The following is a 20,177-nucleotide window of genomic DNA, read 5'->3' as shown; positions in this document are numbered from 1 at the left end:
TAAGGCATGGTTTATGGGTGGTTTTGCCTGCCAGAACTTGAGGATCCACAAAGTTGCATTATCTGGTGGAGAAATTTCCAAAGGAAGATGATGTCAGGAGTGCTCGAGCAGTGTGGTCGGAGCACGCTGGTGCTGGAGAGCCTTAGGGGAGGTAATAGTCCCTTGAAGGACTGGTATAAGTGAACACAGCTTAAATTTACCAGGGACCAAAGCTGCCTGAAGTATTTAGGATGCATAAAAGTACTCCATAAAGTTAAGTAGTAGTCCAGGTCTTCAAATATCTACGTGACAAGGACCAGAGAACAACTCAGTTGTCATCTTTTGCCACCAAGACATTATCATGTCTGTTCCTTGTTGGTTCAGATCCAATGTGCCACCACACAGAGATGTGTGGTATTACTCTTATTTGGGGAAGGTAGCAACTTTTCAATAGTGAGAAAGTGTGTGGAGAGAGGAAGACAGCACGGCGCTGGAGGTGATGACTTTCAGCATCCCATTTTCTAGTTCTTCAAGGTTCTCCTTTTCCCTCCCTTCCTGGTCTTTTCTTCCCGCTTCCCTGCCCCTCCCCTCTTCCATTTTTGCACTTTGGAAATTGTGTAACTGGGGCATTATAGGCTGCTTCTCCTCCTGTTATTACTTTCCCCGAGTGGAAGCTTCACTTACAAGCCTGATGAAACATTTTTCCCCTCAAACCTAGAGTGTCAATTCTCACTTTGTCAAGAGCTCCAGATAACCTTCATGAGAAGTTCCTCTCCCCTTGCCTCCTGCAAACACTCCAGGTTACAGAGATCTTGACACAGTCACTAAATAGCTCCTTCTCTCTCTTTTTCTTCCTTCTTTTCTGCCCAGTGTCGTTGCTTGGATTTCTCAGTTTCTCTTTGTCTTCTCTTTTACCATTCTCTCCTGATTGATTTTCTCTATGAGTTTCTCTTAGGCTAACGCACATATGAACTCTCAAGCTGGTTTGCTTCTTCCTTCTACCCTTTCTTTCCCCCATGAAAGATTCTCTTAGCCACAGATGAAATTTAAATTACACAAATACACTATTTTCCATGCCCAAAAAGTAAGTAGAAGAGGAGCAAACTGAAACCCATGTCCTTTTCCATTTGCAAGTTTTTGGTTCCACACTCTGTCAACCGGCAGTCGGTGTAAAGCTAACAGAGAGTTACTGGAGCTTCAGCCGTTAATCTGGCTATCAGTTACAAATACAAACAACTTTTTTGCAAATTGAAGTGAGGCACGCTGCTTCCCAGATGACATTCCACCATGCATCCAATGACTCCTCCAGCTCCCCATAAACTTTAATGCTCTGAGTACCTGTGTCCCATGGCAGGTAAGAGCCCAGAAAAAAACTTTTAGCCTTGTTAGTGCTTGCGCAATTGAGGAGAAGCCATTCCATTGAGGAGAAGTTTTGACATAATCTTGCCTAGTAAGTCCAATTTGCAAGTCCTGGTTTCAAAGCACTATGCTGGACCTGCCATGTACAGCAAAGTTCTTCAAGAAGATTCTTTCTGAGCAGATTACTGCAGATTTGTATCCACTAATTTATTGTGTAAGCATTAAACCATTCATATCACAAACACCTGTGCAAGCCAGTTGGCCTAGTCAATTCTTGTTTAACATTTAATTATGAATATAATTAGCATGAGTTAAGAGACAGGCCAGGCATCCGCAATAAAATTTCCACTATGCTAAAAAAATTACAACTATAATAACAAAAAAGACTAAGCTGGGGGAGAATATGTCCCTCCTGTGCAAACTTTTGCATGACAGCAAAATCCAGGTACAAATTCTTTTAAAACTTTTTCATTTCCTTTGATGATAATTGTAAAGCCTCCACCGTATTTATAAGACCAAATTATACATTTTTTTCTGTTTCTTTAATAGTAAGACAATTTTCATCACTGGTGTAACCCTTTCAGTGAGGTTCCTCAAATTCTCCTCTTTTCTTTGAAAGCTAAATTAACTGATTTGTTGGTGTCACTGGGACACTGTGTTAGGTAAAGTTCATGAGGGGAAAAAAACCCCACCAGTTAAAATGTTAATTTTAACTAAGAGTTTAATGAAGTGCTTTTTGTAGCCCAACAGAATTGTGTGCTAACAAAAGAAATGGATTAGTAAATATTGCAACGTATCTTGTTTTAAAGGGAGATTCTTATGTTTAGGGGGAAAAAAAAAAAAGCAAAGTCAATCTAGGATCAGGCTCCCTATGGAGAGGTGTTACCTGGGCATCCTTCACAGAGCAAAGCCCCGTGTGGATTTTCTTTCCAACAACTTAGGTAAAACTTTCTAAGCAAAAAAAAAAAAAAAAAAAGGAAGAAATATTTTACCCACTAATTTTCTTTCCAATGCCCTTTATTCCTGAACATGTTGGGCTATTTTCCACCTCAAAAGAAAAAAATCAGTTCATAGACATGCCCTCCAATTTATTTGTTTTTCCTAAAACAGTTGCTTCCAGACCTGGAAAGATCTATTTAAAAATGCTGTTGAGCAGAAACCGTTTGCAGCTGTGAAGGGAAGACCATTGAAAGGGAACTAGGAGGTTACTGGGGCATATTGTTCCTCGACACCTCTTGGGAACAAAAAGCCTGGAATGAACCTCTTTAGTTACCAGTTTGCTGCTGTTACAAACATGACAGCCTCCATTTACTTGCTTTCTCACTGCCTCGAATTTGAGTGGAGACTGTGCTAGAATACGGTAGTTACAATTGTTGGGAATGTTACAGCTTAAGTATATTTGTAGCCAGTTTATACACCTTTCTTGTGGAATATAGTTTTTTAGTTTAAACTGCACTTTCTCCTGTATTTTTTCACTTATTGGTTTCACTCAGGATGATCATATACACTTTTTGTCTGTATTATGTTAACACCCATAGATTAGAAGCCTTCTCTTCTAGTCTCATCTTAGCATCTCTTCTAAAATGTGCAGGTTTTTTCTTTCTATTCCAGTATCAGTTAATCATTCTTGAATCAGAATTTCACACAACTTTCCAGATAATGTTTCAAAAAGCTTTCCAAAATGGGTTTAATAGTACTCAATCTCCACTGAAAATACCTAGTACCACTTTCTGAATGAGCTGTTATTATTATCGTTAGTGTCCTTGTGCTTGGGAGAATACATATGTCTAAGATATACCATACGCATATTCATATATTTACGTGGATGGATATCCTTGAGATTACGCTACCCACAAAATCATTCCTTTTTTTAAGAAATTTTTTAAAGAGTTGCACCTCAGCTTTTGAAGACTTCTTGTTTCTACACATTTTTTGTTCTGTTCGCATTTAGTTTATGGATTTCTACTGCCTTCTGATACTTAGATTTGGCCGAAAAGGTCTTAATTATGATTTATTATGTGAGATATATTGTGGTGACCTTGGATTTATTTATAAATCACCATGTTCACGTGAAATGGAGGCTTTCTGATGCCATGCCAAGCCCCAAAACTTCCTTGGACAAGTAAATGGAGGGTAGGAAGACGGTTTCAATAGGAGGCTCGTCAGCTGTGAATCTGAAGGCAGTTTGATTAGGACTTGAAGCCCACAGATTGAGATTATGACAGAAATTTGCATAATGCCAGAGACTGATAAGATTTGGTTTCTCAGGAACCTATTACGTGATGATGTTAAGAGACTGTCACGGATTTCTTACAGTGCAATATGCTGACTTGTCTTTCCAAGACGAGTTGGCCTTGAGCCTTGTTCTTTGTAAGCCTCGAGTGAGGTTTCTTTAGATGTCTTTTGAAAATCTCTTTAGACATCTTTTGTAACTTTCCACCAAGATGATACAGGGATGTTATGACTGTCAGAATAAATGAATGCATTTACTTCATTTCTGTTTCCCAGCTACTATTTTCATAACACTGCATAGTAGTTCAGAGCAGGTCCTTGCTACACTGTGTTTTCAACCAATGTAGCTTTGTTCTTTGATCATGATTATGTATTGATGACTAGATTTGTTTATTGCCTCCTGACACAGTTTTTGCCTGATTTTGGTGCAGACAGCTTCTCTGCAAACTCCTCGAAAGTTGCATTATTCAGTGCAAAATTTGCTATGGCCTGCTGAAGACCGAAGCGTGATCATTGCCCAGATACACGTGAGTTTCTGCAACATGTTTTCTCGAGCCACACAGGCAGCAGGTTCTTGGGGGACCTTTCTGAAGCAGGACTAGAACCCAAGCTCAGAGAAAACCTTTTTACTGATGCCAGCCATCCTGGAGATGAAGACAGCTGACCAACATGGAGAGGACTGATGACTGAGAGCAGTGCTAGCTTTTGTGGGTTTAAAAAAAGTCTATCATTCTCATGAAAGAAGAGTTTATTGCTTTGCTATGTTATCATCGTAGACTTTGTCAGACAAGACCAGTGAAGACCAGTATCTCATACCAGCAAAACTGTAATAATTTTTTTATCTAACATCTTTCAATAACCAAAAAAGTTATAAAACTCTCTCATGTGTAAGATGCTAAATAACCATCTTCAGTTTCCATGTAGTAGGGTAACATACAACATTATAGGATTGATAGGAACGACATTGTGAATTCTGCTTAGCATGGATCAAGCTACCCGAATTCATATATCGAAAGGATATGTGTGAAATCAGTTGAAAAAAGTGTTAATGGTCTATCAGAGCAATTAAAAAAAAAAAAAAAAAAGATATCCAGCTCTTGAAAAAACAAAAATTATATGAGTATCTAATGTGGACCCTAGGTAGTGTCTAGGCACTTAAATTCAGCATTATAATTCTGAAAAACCTTATTCAGCTGCCATCTATCCCTGAAGGTGCATAAGCTAATTAGATGCTGTGATTGTGGCCTTCGAAGAACTTTAGGTGCCTATGGCTCTACTTCTCCCCGTGCAGAGAAATGCTTCCTTTTCTGCCAGGGCTGAAAAGTTTGAGCTCCAGAGACGGGGATTACTTTGCCTAAGTGCCTGGGGAGGCCTGATCCTGTGGGGGATTGCCAGGACCTAAGCCACGTCTGCTAGCTAGATCTGGTGCCCTACAAATGCTGTCCCTTCTCCAGGGACTTGGTGGCTGATGTGGATCCCATGTTTTCTGTTCTTCATACTGAGGCCTGAGATATCTCCTATTAGGTTGTGGATTCCACCTGAAAGCTTGCAAGTCAGATTTTGCAATGCTACGTTTTTATTAATCTAATTCCTGCGTTCATCTGCCTTAAGTGGGAAACCCACAGCAGTAACAGATACCTTCATTCAGAAAATTGTCTGCGGAAGAACCATAGTTCTGGCAAAAGGATTTCTATTTAGAGTATATACATATATATACATCTGTCTCTGTGTGTGCATTTTAAACAATAAATCAACTATTTATCTACAGTACTTACGTGACACCTATTAAATTCATATTAGAGATAAGGAACTGAAATGAAGGCATAATCACTAGACCTCATTGAAAAAATCTTTCCAATGTAGTAATCTTTCCAACCTGTTGCAGAGAAAATCAAAGACCTGAACTCAAGCCTTCCAAACCAGAGACAGATGTTGCAGCTTTGGGAACTGTGTGGAATTTTCCTTTGTGGAATATCAGTGGGGTTTTTTTTGTAACTGCAGTTGGACAGATGCACTGTCTATACAGATGCACAGTCTATACGACATTCTCCAGCTGAAAAGATCTGGAAGGACTAGTCGGTATTTGAATAATTCCTATGCTGTGGATATCCGACATCATTGCACAGAAGACTGTAGTAGACAAATTTATTTTTTTCCATGCCTTCTTCCTCAGACCTTTCAAGAAAACTAGTTCAATTAAAATAAAGGTTTATAATCAACTACCACATATACCTGCTAATATTCCTTAACAGATTTTGGGGGTAGGTTTTTTTTTGTCTCAGTGGCTGAAGTCCTGGCATAAGTTTATATAGCCATGCGGGATGAATTCTGTAAATAAGGTGATTAAGTGTTTCAGTTATTGGCACTTCTACCACCTTATTCACATGAAGCACAATTTTACTTGCAGACAATCTGTTGAACCACGTCTGTTGATCTTCCAGAAAATCAATATAACTCTTTGCGGTGCTGAGTAATTTAAGTGTGGCTGAACCTGACTTCATAGCAGCATTTGGGCACACTTTAGAAGTGCATATTTCATCCAAGATACCACAAAATGTAATATATTAGCCAGTAATATACTAGACACAGTCCTTGAAAAAAACTGCTTTCCAAATCCTAAGAAACAAAATTAGTATTAGGTCAGAGGTCTTGTGGCCTTCCATTTATCATTTATAAATTCTCCGATATAAGCTATATGGACAGTAATTATCCAGGTTCAGCCTGGCAAGCAGAATTCTGAGATTCTATAATGCCCTGAGTTATCTTCTAATATCCTGGTCATATCTAAATTGTTCTAATATTATGGTCGTATCTAAAGTTATTTATAGGGGAAATTGAAGGTGGAGAGCAAGCACTTTGCCTAATACACAGTGTTGTAAAATTTTGTTCCCATGCATATAATAGAGATGCTAATTAAAATGGCATCATCCAGGAAAAGTAATACTAAGTTTGCTATGGATTTTTTCACATAACCTTTAAAGTAGCATCAGCATAAGGAGTCCATGGCACCTCTTGGGTACCCATTCCTCCTGAAACTTCTAGCTAAATGACTAAATCCCCAAGAAATATTATTGGTAACTTGTTACTACCTACTACAGATAGTTCTTTAGACCACTTCATCTTACTTACCAAATGTGTGGCTCTGACTACGGGGTGCTCGGTGCCAGACCAAGGATATAATCATCATGGCAGTGTGGGAATGTGTCCTAATTACCTTTTTCCTAGCCGTCATCAGGTTGGTTTATTTCTGGCATTATTAAGCACTACTTCTAACTGTACTGCACACCCATGTCCTGAATACTAACAATTCCCATTTTTGAAGAACAGACAGAAAAGACAGAGGTACAAGAGCCTCTTTTTGTCAACAGCCTGAAGAAGAAGGGAAATTTTCTAGCAGCTCTGTACTGACCAGACAGAGTAATTAGCACAAAGTAGCCAAAGAATCATCTGCAATAGAAATGATATTGAAGAAAAGAGATTTTTTACTTTACCTCAGGACTATTAACATACAAAAGAGCTCCAAAACCAGTGAAAACACCTAATTGTTCTTTATAGGCGTTTTTTAAGTAGAGTTGGTAAGAATATGGATTTGTAGATACCATGGCAGTAAAGGCCAAATAAAGAGAAGATTGATTGGAAATCGTAGATTACTTTAGACAGTTGGATTAGGTAGAAATCACCCTGATGTGCAGTAAAGCAAGCAACAAGAATTAGGGTTTTGAAATAGTGCAAAGCATGTCTTAGAGTGCCAGTATTTTCTTCCCAGGAATAAACTGTCTTAAAATTCCTCTATAAATGACTGTTCATTAGCCTATCAATGTGTATAATGGCTCTCAAAATCATAATAAGAATTAATAATAGTTCAAATAGCAGAAAGGGACATTAATTTCTCACTCATGAATATTAATGCTTTAGTAGACAGTCTCTTCCCGACATGCTTTCAAACTCTTAATTCGCAAGTCTATTACCGGTTACCTATTATTTTAACTATCAAAAACCTCCCCACCGGGCCACCAAAAGATTTCAAATCACCCTGACTTGGACACTAGCAGAGAGGATGAGAGCAGAAGACAGCACGAAGGATGAGATCGTGGTGTCCTGATGATGTTCTTCAGAATACAATAGTGTCTGCTCAGCCAAAGCGTACGTCAAAGGGCAATGAAAAGTAGCGATAAGGGGGAAGAAGACTATATTTAGCCCCAGAAGACCAGTATGATGGTGGGTTATCAGGAAGAGAAAGCGATAATGGCAGAGGATAGGTATTAAACACTCGACTGCAGAATGAGGTGCATAAGAAGAGACAGGAACGGCATGCCAGGCTGTGCCCTGTGAACTGACTACATCCGCTTAAGGCGCCGCATCGCCTCCTTTCCAAGAGGTCATAGCAGGTGGATGGAGAACCACCTGAAGGGCATGTTCAAGTGCTGGTGCTTCAATGAGCATCTTAGCCCAATGCATCGCAGAAACTGAAGCTGAACAGTAAGAAATTCTTTACTGTTTTTCCCCTCTCAGCACTGCAGAGACTGTGCAACAGGAACGTAAAACTCGAGAGACGATGTCCTCCATCTAGTTTCCATGTGCTTTGAAAGGAGAAGAAAGTGAGCTGCCAAGAGTAAACTTTCAGGTAACGCATTTCTTTGCGTTGTGTATTTAACTGCACTGCCTCGCTAAATAACCGAGAAGGGAAGGATCTTGTGAGATGTATTTAACCTCATTATATCTGATGCTGGGTCTTGAAAAGCTTTAGTTGAACTAAAGACTCTTATGAATATAAAATCAAAGTGAGCCGTACATTAAGGGTTTCATATTCTCTGACAGCTGCGCATGTGCACACACAGCTCTCATTAACAGTAATGGCAAATATGCATGCCCATCACTCAGAAAACAGATCTCTAAGTACTTTATTGGGTTGGTTTCTTTCCTAGAGATTTTTCTCTATTGGACCTTTAATTAATCTCCTACTAGGTTTTTTCCCTTTAAGCTATCCCTCTCTCCCCCTCCTTTCCAATGGGAGTAAACCCCCAAATCACTCTGTTTTTTAGTCAAGTTTTTCCAAGCCAACACAGTTTTACAAAATGCACCTGCTTATATTAAATACAGAGAGGGTTTGCAGCACACAAACCGCAGAGACACGTAACAGAACAAATGCCTTGGACTTTGAAAATACTTTTGATGCCTGCCAACTTTAAAGGAAAATAAAATAATAAAGCAAAGGTAGATATGAAAATGAGAACATGAATGCTTTTGCATTCTTTTTGTGATCACTGCAAGGCAAGAGTCTGCAACCTTGTGGAACAAAACACACGCATTTCATTCTGATTAACATAAAGACAGCCCCTTCTAACATGATTCACAATTATTAGTCTCTGTCTTGTGTTTGGGGATATATGGATTATCAGCCTAGCATATTTTGAATACATACACATTTTAATTCCTTTCCTAAACCATTTTAGGCACTACAGTTAAATAGCATGTACAAAATTTATAGATCAATAATTTGATTTTTTTTTCTCCAGTTAAATAACTAAATGCTGTAGGAGATAAAAGGCAGTCAAAAACAATAAAAAGACAGGATCACGGGTAACGGAAGGTAAGTCAGATTTGAGATGCCTCTGTTCTTCTATTTTTTAAGTTTATTATTATTTTTATAGAACAGGCTATTTCACTAGCTTCTACTGTATCTGATGTACTTACTTATCGCCTCCACAAACTGTTCAAAGAAGCAGTATGGGAACAGCGGCTCAGGCAGCTCTCTGAAAAACATCTTGAGTGCTCCGGTGACAACGTGGATGTCCTCCCACTGGCTGTCGTCCAAATTCAGCTTCTCTTCTGGGAAAACACGAGGAGAAATGGAACAACTGGTTTTAATGAAACAATTACAAGACACTAATTATTATGTTAATGTTTGCCTACTATCATCAGCAACCGTTAACAGCCTTCTGCACCTAGAGGTTTGGTGCTGTGCATGTTTTTTTTTCCTTTTTTTTTTTTTTTTTGTAGGAAGAGAACATTTTCAATGGAATACCATCTGTAGGAATGCAGCTAACAAAAAACAAGAGACACAAAGAGACAGTACCATTGACACAGTATGTCAGATACATTTATTCCCATAATGCATCAGTATGAAAATTAGCATCACAGCTCAACATGATTCAAAGCTATTTGGTTTTGAGGCCGAGGGGCTAAGAGTTGCCAACGATGGCCGGCTCAGGGGACCGGCCTAAAGGCCTTGCTGAGCCAACAGGAGACATATGCTAAACATGGCAATAGAAAATGAGTTATTGCTTTACATGTGTTAGCCTTGCTATGTACAAGGGAATAATGGGTAACGCTTTTCTCCTTTTTTTGCCTGAATATAATGTCAGCAAGGAATAGAGTACTGTGAGAGAAAGGATATTAATTCCTTCTTACTGCTTCAAAAATATTTTGTTTGGTTTTCATCTCTGGGAGGAAGATTTGCCCAGCAACAATATTAGACAGACCCCTGTTGGCCTACCTAGGCTATGCAAAGCTGTCAAAAATGATAACACACTAAAGACAAACCACAAGTGCTTACAAAACTGTTTTGCAAACAAAAAAAAATGTTTTCTTTTGAAGCTTGACTGAGCTGAGGAATTTAAATATAAAAGAAACTAAATGCTAAAATAGAATTTCTAATAAAAATAAAACAAGATTGGATGATTATTTTCTTTTTCTTTGGTTTTGTTTTTTCTTTTTAATTCTAGTAGTGTGATACTGTTAGAACGTAATAAACGGCGAGATCGTAATCCATATAAAACTCTAGGAAAGTGCAAATCCTTATTAGTCCAAACTAAAATGACACACACACTTTCTCCAAGTTCTGTTACTCCAAAAATAGAGTTCGCTTTTTTTCACATGTGCTATGATTCTCTTTTTTAGAAAATTTCAGTCTGAATGCAAATCGGGGGCCAACCATGAAAACTACTGAACAAATTTAATTTGAAGCAACATAACCCTGAAATGTTTTACTAAATGTCACTGAAATTTCATGTTTAGCAATTCAGCTGGCTTCAAGAGCAGCCTCTTTATTGAACTGTTGTTAAACAAAATGGTAAAATTATTGGAGACACATGGACACCCACAACTCCAGATCCCTGGTACTTTAATGCAATAGTTTTCTCACTAGAGTTTACTTTTGGACAGAAAAACTTACTCAAAATGAAGTCGTCTTTCAACTTTTATTTAATAAATGTTATTAAATGCTTTTAAAATTTCTGGATTCAGGAAATGTATACAAATAAAGGAATAGACCCAATTCCTTAACTTGGAGTAATGTGAGACAAAGCTGGAACAAAGGCAGACTTGTGCATTTCATTTAGTTGTCTTGCTTGCTTCTTTGGTTTCAAGCCTCTTTTTTTTTTCCTCTTTCTTTTTTTTTTTCCCATTGAATTACCTCAATCATAAAAGTAATGATTTGATCTCAAATGAGTTACCAGAGGGGATCTTCTTTAGACTCTGAGATCATATTTGATTGATCGTATTTCAACAATTAGCCTTTTATTTTGCCACACACTATTGAACTAGATCGACAGCATCTTAGCAGGCCAGCTTTAAACAGTCAACTGTTAACAATAGCATCAAAAAGAGAGACCTGATGGGGTTTACTGTCACTTTAAAGAACAGGGTGGGTTTTCACATTGTTGAAATCTGTCAGATATTTTGAAATGTCCCTCTCACTATGGTGCCACACCCCCTGCGTGCCCTTATAATAAAATTGGTTTTACTCCTGATTAAATCATTTTCTCCCTACCCACTACCATACTTCTCATAATGGACCTGTGTGCTCTACAGCTGGTGTTCTTCCCATGGTACCAATTCTTACTTTATCTTTTAAGCACTTTGCTGCTAAGATCTCATGCAGAGTGCTTATGTTTTGTTAAGAGCTTCATTCTTAGAGAAATAGCTTAACACATGTTCTAAAAATGTTGTACAACTTATTGCTTAAAACACATTTAGAAAATGTATAAGTACTGTAGCTTTGGCACAGAACTTTAAGTAGAAACCTTAAAAAAAAAACAACTTGTTTTTGCCATGCATTTGTCTTAAATGTCTAAAGTGGAATGCTTGACTTCTAAGGCTTTATAGAGACTTATCTTACCAGATTTTTGCACCATTTCCAGCTCTTCAAGGAAACGTGTTAGGAATGTATCATCGTGAAAGCAAAGGGTGTCAATTTTCCCTCTAGCAATAAGAGAGTTTTTGAAAATGTTTGCTAGAAGGAACAAATGCCAAGTCAAAAAAAAAAAAAATTACAAAGAAAATAGAAGTCCATTCAGTCTAAGCCTCCTTTGGTTCCCACTGGTTGGAATCACTCACATACCATGGCGATAGGGCCATAAACAACCACGCACATGCATTTCAGGCTAGGTTTAAGGGGAGGACCTGACTTTTTGGCTTTGCTCAGACGTATTTCTTATTGGGGTGTTTTGCTTACATAAAGATTAAGTCCCAAATCTGGTATTTAAACTTGACAGTCAAGGACTGCTTTCAGTCAGGAGATACTGTATCTGGGAAGATGCTCAAAATCTCACAGTCCTAAAAATTTGCTTTAACTTGTCAGTAGTATTTGATTAGTTCAACCATCACTGCCAGTTGATATCATATATCTTAGATACAGACACAAATATGCCCAGAAAATCCCATAAAATTTATGCTAATACTTGGGCTGAAAATATAAAGACCACATTAAGGAAAAAAAAATAGCACGGGCACCTGTCAAGGTTATTAGTTAAAAAAAAAATTGATATACAATACTTTTGTGAAGGGAATGTGTTTTTTATTATGTTATTATTGTTAGTAAATCAGCCTTTTCAGCAATACACATTTGTAACGGCACTCGCAATGTCTGCAGTAGAACCAAACAGGAGTTGGTCTTTGGTTTAAATATACCATCATAAGGTTATCCTTGTCCCAAAAGAAAGAAAATAATCTATGGAAAGATCAGCTAAAGACAAAAAAAAAAAAAAAAAAAAGAAAATCAACCAAGGCAGTACAGGGAGCTCAGTTTTGAAAGAAAATGGATGTGGTTCCTCTCACCACATGCCCTGCGTGGTATGTAGACTAGTCTCTGGGAGCAAAATGCAGTTATCTGAGAGCACTGCTTGTTCATTTTTCTTTTAAGATAATTTATATAAGTATTTTCCCAGCTATATACACTGTCTTTTGCCCACGCTGCCATTAAATGCCAGAGCACCACGTTCAGAAGTCCTACTTCACTTAGGGTATTACCTCTTCCTGCAAGTGGACTCATGAATGACCCCAAATCACGTAGAAAGCAATTTCCTGCAAACACAGCTAGCAGCGCCTGGTCCGCTATGGAGGCTGTGCCTCAAAAAACTTTCTAAAAGACTTTGGTGAAACGTGTCTGATTTGGTCTCACGCTGAAATCCATTTGCTAACATCGCTGCCTTTTTCATCGTTTCCCTGCTGCTGGCTGCACACGGCAGCATTGGGATGGCAATGCCCTGCCCGGCGGGCACTCGGACACGACAGCCGCCACCTCTGTACTCCTCTATAAACCTTTGGCACTCGGGGTCTGACCAACCCTCAGCTCCAGTGTGTGAAACCTCAGAGCACTGGAGTCTCCATCCCAAGGGCCAGCACATATGCCAAGGGAGATGTCCCCTGGAGAAAGTCCTGCACAGCACTGGTAACTAACGCATACAATTTTCCTCACCTCAAAAACTTTGCAGAAGAGCTGGGTGTGCACAACGCATTCCCAGTTGACTGAAAGCTTGGGAAACTTGCTGGATTCACCCTTCCCACTAGGCAGTTTACTAGTGAGAGCACTAAAAGAGAGTCCTGTGGTTGAAAGAGGAAAAAAAAATTCCTCTTGCACGTACTAGGAAAAGACAAACTGTCCAGAGTCATTCCTCTTCTTTCTCAAGGTGTCTTGAAGATACCTCTTGTTTTTTGGTTATATTCTTCAAAAATAATTTGCTGGTCATTCATGGTCTTTGATAGGAAAAAGAGAAAGAACAGACTCAGGCAGAAGTTCTTCACTTGCATAAGTCCTCGGCATGCTCCTTCATCACTAAATCTCTTTCAGAGGGCTTCTGTCATGACTGACAGCACAAATATTAATTTATACACTGAAAGGTATGTGTGTTTCATAGCTGTACTTGCATTTTGCAAGCCACAACTTCTCTGATCACTAGTGCAGAGACACAGCAGCCTTCTTACCCCCCCAGGAACGATGGAAGCTCAAAATTATTGCAAAGTATTGCTATATTGGGACAAACAGCTTCTTTTAAAGTGATCACACTCAATTTAGAGCAGTAATAGAGCGCGGAGATGTCGGAGACAACACAGCAATGGAATGCTGTGAGGTGGTGAAGGCTCTTGCTCATCATATGACAAGGAGCTCACCCTTTGGCGATGCAGCACATGATGCTTAGCTTTCTCCCCCTCAGTAAATCCCATCCTGACACTGTATTTTATATACACACTCCAAAGTGCATACAATCCCTTGAACTTTGATTAAATAGTACAGCAGAAGTCTCAACTCATGCAAAGCAATACTTTCCTCATTCAACCAGAGTTTTGTGAATTCTGTCCCAGCTACATAATCCTTCTTCCCCTCTCCCTTGCTAGGTTTGGGAGGTCCACTGTCCTGCCTACACTCAGTGCATGGTACTGCGCTTCCAAGACTGTTTAAACAAATCAAAGAAAATTTCAGCTGAGCAAATCATTAAATTTTGTATACAATGTATTTCTAAGCAGGTTCTACTGAATCCATCCAATGCTACCATTGATGAATTATCAAGGATATAGTCAGCAAAAAAAAAGCTTGCATGCATTTACGCCTTCTCTGCTAGAGGAACACGGCATGCTCTTTAAAAAGAAAATTTAAGCCATGAAGTTATAATGCCTGAGCATTTCTTTATTATTGGAGTGCTCATTACAATGGAGCCCAGGTGCAAATTACTGAGCAACTTAAGCTGAAAAGCAGAACATCTCTACGTGCATCCAGGGTGCTGTTTATTGCAGTTCTCTGAAATGACAGTTCACTGACCTGGGGGCATTCGGGAACAACCATGTACTGCTAACTTAAATCTCGATCTGTGCCAGAAAAATAAAAGATTTCTGTACTTGGGGACACAGGGTCGTATTCATCCTCACATAATTCCACAGAAGTCCACAGAGTAAGAGAGGGATGAACTATCTCATTGTTCCTGTGAAAAAGATCCAGTACATTCGAGAAGTTCAGAAATGGTACGTCATGAAAGCATGCAGAGTAGTTCAAAGGTTTAGAAAAGTGGTCAGCTAGCGACGCCATTGCGTCGGGGAAATTTCTATGCTATCGGTTGCTGTTTGAAACTGGAAGCATAAAAATATACAGTGGCACTGAAAGGAGAATCCTTCTGGTGACCAGAAACATCACTAAGACACTCTTACACATCATTCACTGCCGATACCTGCTACAGGGTTAGACGACAGCAATATTAGTTTTGACTTAACATGTTTTATCATTGTGATTTGAAGCAATAATTACTTTAATAGGATTATAATTACAAGTACTTTTAAAATTCATTAAATTTAGCTGAATCAACTATTCCGTATGGGAAAAGGAGTGATTTTAAATATAGAATATTTGCACTCAAAATGCAGCTGAAAGCTCCCTAAGAATAAATAGACCACCTGTCTACAGATCAACATACTTCCACGAGACTCCCTCGGAGGTGACTTGTTAACAAAGAGTAGGAGCAGGCGTACCTAGCCTGAGCAACTGAAACCTGCAGGGCCAAATTATTCCTTCCTTTAGGGTCAAAGAAATACTCAGATACCCCCAAGGGTTTAAAAGAAGGGACAAGGAAAGAGCATGGAGGAGTTCCCACCCAGCTCATACCCTCCCACGGTGTGGAGGTTTCTCAGCTTCAGAGCACCAAGGTTGCCCAAGCGCAAGGATGGAGCTTGGCAGACTTCTGCAACTCATAGAAATTAAATTGCTCTGCTGAGTGAAAATCACATTTGTCTTACAGTGGTAAGATTCTGTCCTCTATCTAATTCTTTCTAGTTAGTTGTTGAGCAGTAACTTCAGCTTCTTCCTAGTAGTTAAAGCACACTTTATGTAGTTTTTCTTTCTGTTTATTCTTCCCTCTTCATTCTGAAGCAGACTAATGACTCTCATTCCTCTGTGCCAGCTAATGGATTTTACTCCATTTTCTAGGTGGATGTATTTCTCTTTCATATATCCTAGACTGCAGAACACAAACATCAAATACGTGCCTAGATCAGGAACTTACTTTTCATGATACATTTTACTATTCAAAGGCAAAAGTCCATTCTGAATTCTGCTTTCAACTTGATCTTCCTCGCTTAGTCGTATGTTGTGTATACATATATTAGTCAAGGTAAATATCTCCCTTCTGACTTCAAATCTGTTATTAACATTTTTTATTGTGTAATTGCTCTCCAGTAAGCTTCTGTGCAATCTAATTTTAGAGGTTTCTTTCTTTTTTTTCCATTTACAGTCAGGCCTCTTATCAGAATTGTGTGTGTTAGCGTCCACAAATCTACATTTTAAATAAATTGAAGGCTCTCAAGATCTAATAGAGAAAGGAATTGGACAATGACTCTGTCCCATTTTCATACTTCAAAAATATGTTCCTATTCCTATCTTTTTAATTGTACTACTAACTCAGAGTGCTTTAGGATTCTGTCATGTAGCTCTTCTGTTCTTCTCCTTCTTGCTGTTTCTAACACTGCTTCTATTTCCATTCTTGTCAAAAGCCTTTTCATAGTCCAAAAATCTGTACACAATGTTTTGTAATATTTGGCAGACTTATCTGAAACCTAATTCACTGCCTTCTTGTCATTCATGGGTCATAAATTATTTCATATGTAATGTACCCCAAAGGGTAAAAAATTCTTTGTATTAAATTTCAGCCAGAGAGTTTAAGGAAAATAAAAAGGAAAAAAAGTATTTTTGAGACACTCTGAAAAGATCTGACTTTAATATACGGTCTAGTGTGTTGTCTCCCACAAATGGTATCTCAGTATCCTTTAGTAAATATGAGATTTCAACATGCTACAAGTGAAAACACTCCTGTCGTAACGTGGGTTTGCTATGGACAACTTTAAAGGAAAGGAGAAATACAAAATGTGTAACACTGGATCAGACTACTCATGCATTAAATCAATCCTGTCTCCAGCGATTGTTAAAGTGAAAGGGTCTATAGGAAAACAATTCAAAAACCAAGGATACCACCCAATCCTTACTTTTTGCACATAGCCAAATATATTATTGGGACTGACCCCAATAACAAAAAGCTCGTGCCTCAGTGAGTGAGTTTCAATAATCAAAGGAAATAATTAACAAAACAATAAAGATCATTATGGCTTCCTTTATGTAAATGACTTCCAAATGTAAATAGATCAAAGCTTGAGCTAAAATTAAGCAATTCCCCTAGTCCACTTGCAATACTGAAAAGGAACATACATATATGATTTGTTTACAGTTATAAGGATTATCAATGAAATATCAATTTATTGTTTCATTAGAAAAATAGAAGTTCAAGAGATTCTCAAAATGTTATACCTATATTCCTTTCGTCTGTAATCACATTTATTTTAATGGGACTATTTACAAGAATAAAGATTACTCGTACATGTAAATCTCCATTCTCACACACCGGTTTGTAGGATGTCCAGAGAACAAATTCTGGATTTTTTTTTTTTTTTTAATGAAAGGGCTCTTTGAAATAAGCCAGCTGAAAGAAGTATTCTTACATGAAATCAGGTATACACAAGCTCTGTAAATGTCAAGGACAAAACATTTTATTTTGTATAGAAATTATCTTTTGGTTCACTAAAGTCAAAACACTTCTGTTCATCAGAACTTTTTTAAAGGACTGTTTCATAATATGAATCCATTTGGATTATCTGACCAAAGATAAGACTTCAATGGACTTACTATATCATTCACCACTGTAGCAGTGCCACAAAAGGGAATTACAATTAATTGGATTATGTTGGTCTCCACCCGCTGATTGTAGAAGAGAAAGTCTGAAAGTGTAACTATTTCAAACGGACCATATCTCTCATCAACCATGGGATTTGGGCTTTAATTTACCAATAAAGCTTAATTTCTTCTCTATATTCTCTTCTGGTTAGGAAGAGGTCATTTAAACACTTTATTCAAGTTATTCAAAATGAAAGGACAGTTTTGTTAAATACTTTCAAACTAGCACTTTAATACTTGCACCTTGCCTTTAGACATTACTTATTTTCTCTATTAGCAATAAAGTGAGTTGTCTTGAAAAACACAAGCCAGAGAACCCAGGCCTGCGCTCGGGTCATAAGAATAATTCATGCTTCATATCCCCTAGTTCAGTTCATGAAATTTTGGCTGAAATTGTTACCTAACGTGACAATTTGTTATCGACTATATGATGTGTGACACTATATAGGACAGAGAATATCACTTCATGTCATGTAGGTTCCCGCACAGACATGAGGCAGTAAGAGTTTTCAGTAGCAAAGTCCCACGTTAGATGTGGGGTTAACTGTATGGAGAAGTTACACGAGGAAAGACAAAGGTACAAATAGAAATTTCATATGTGCAAATGACTCATTACCTCGGAAATAGTTATATTCCATAATGCAGGTAAATTAATGCGTTTCAGTTAATGTGTCTTACACGCTAAACACCACCACTACTATTCTTATTCTACATGTCCATATATGTATATGTCTATATGTATGTTCATATATTATATTTCTGCTGATGGCTCTGCCTAAAAGCTGTTAGGATCTTTTTTCACTATCCTTACTGGAAGGTTATTTCAGTGCCTAATTCTTTCTAGTTAACAGCCTAAATATTCAACTTTATATACTTTTTAAATAATTATTAATATCAGTAATGCTTGCTTTGATGTTTTTTTGTCAAACTTTCGCATTCAGTCTAAGAAATAAAAAGTCCTCAGTCAACTTACTTCAAAACCATGTTGCTTAATTCACATTTGCATTACTTTTTGCTAATATCTGAAGCTCTAATTCCATTCCCTGGATATTAGCGGGACTAGCTATGCTGTTAAAGATAGGAATGCTTCTAAGTGCTTACTGAATCAGGGCGTATGAGATGATAATTGTATGTGTTTAAAACAAAATTTTAAACAGGAGGGGATTATATAAGTTGCTAAAACAAATATATCTTCAAGTGTACTGAAGGACTTTCAAATGTTAACGAAATGTCCTTTGATAATAATAGCGCTAATAATAACATGAATTTTCAAATATTTTTATGCATTTTAAGAATCACGTTACCCTGAATAGGGAAGATTCTCGGCAAGTGCACTTTTTTCACACAAACTCATCAGCTTCAGAGCTACGTCCACTCTGAAGCCACACCAGCTGAGAACCAGATACTAAAGTATGTCCTGATCCAGACAGGGGTTAGTCTGAGCATTTAGCTTCTCTTGTACAGCGCCTACTTACAAACATGGAAATTTTTACGACAATGAAAGTAGCTTTTGTTTGAGGAATATGATGCTTTTAAAAAAGTGGAAGCCCTAAGTTTATGATCAAACCTGTGTTCATGAAATACATGTAATTGCATGACCGGTAGAATTAAGAGCTGCGTACATGGAAACATTTAAGACCTTGCCTAGGTCTTTTTATCCAAAAGGTTGACATTTCAAGACCAGTGTGGGCTTAAAAACATAACTCCATCCACCCTGCCACGTGCAATTCCATGCGTGCAGCTATACCTTCTCTTAATGAGCCTCAGAAGATGCGTAAATACCCTCAGGCACATGTAAACACCCTTGGCAATGTTTATGGTTCCTCCTTGGCAGAGAGGGGTGTAATGAAATAGGTGTGACTCAGTGGCACGATGTTTTCCGTTTCCCACACGCGCCTCGAAGTCTCACGTGGAAGGAGGAGACACAGCCTCTCGTGCACCCACCAAATTGTTTCTAACATCACATCTTTTCCTCCATCTCACCCACGCATCTACATTTTGCATTTTCACTTGCTCTGCGATAGGACGCAATGCAGATTTGCCGCATTAACGGTATATTTGTGCTTACCTTTCCCTTTTGCAGGGTTTATCTCGATGCGCATTCTCATTATAATATTTCCAATTCCTCTTATTCCACCTCAATTTACAGGCATATATTTCAGGAGAGAAAAGGTATGCTTCGAAACAATTTTTAAACTTTATTATGCTTGCATTTTTCTTGTTCTTCAAATTAGTCTTGTGAATGGACTTGTAATAACAGGAGGATTTCAACATAAAATAAGAGATTTTCATGTATTTGGTTCCTTGAGATACATTCAGGTCCCTCCCACAAGAAATATATTAAAATATTGATTAGATTAGGGTAACATTTCAAATAAATGGAGATTTATATTTCCTTTTGGGTACAGAATCTTATAAAAAGTTTCAAGGCAAAGCACAACAAAGCAGTTGACAAGAAAGATAGCATCTGCTTTCCTGGCTATTCAAGCTGAAGTTTTTCATTCTAAATGCAAGCAATGTTTCCGAAGTTAACATAATTAACTCACGACAATCCTGAAACATCATCATATAAGATACAGATGGAAATTCAAAGCTTTAAAAATGTCATATAACTGCAAGAGGA

The 20,177-nt window shown here is 38.0% G+C and overlaps 1 protein-coding gene across 3 annotated transcripts in view; it reads right to left on the bottom strand.

The window, feature by feature from the left end:
* ARHGAP15 (Rho GTPase activating protein 15) overlaps nucleotides 1–20,177 on the bottom strand; it is a 341,933-nt gene that overhangs the window by 53,416 nt on the left and 268,340 nt on the right. For all 3 annotated transcript variants that reach the window (XM_076343118.1, XM_076343121.1, XM_076343120.1), the window contains one exon: nucleotides 9,265–9,399. In XM_076343118.1, coding sequence (XP_076199233.1) covers nucleotides 9,265–9,399 — 135 coding nt within the window. The remainder of the gene's footprint in view (nucleotides 1–9,264; nucleotides 9,400–20,177) is intronic.

Source organism: Aptenodytes patagonicus, chromosome 6 (genome assembly GCF_965638725.1).
Source record: "Aptenodytes patagonicus chromosome 6, bAptPat1.pri.cur, whole genome shotgun sequence".
NCBI classification, from domain to species: domain Eukaryota; kingdom Metazoa; phylum Chordata; class Aves; order Sphenisciformes; family Spheniscidae; genus Aptenodytes; species Aptenodytes patagonicus.
This window is presented reverse-complemented; position numbering and strand designations above follow the sequence as displayed.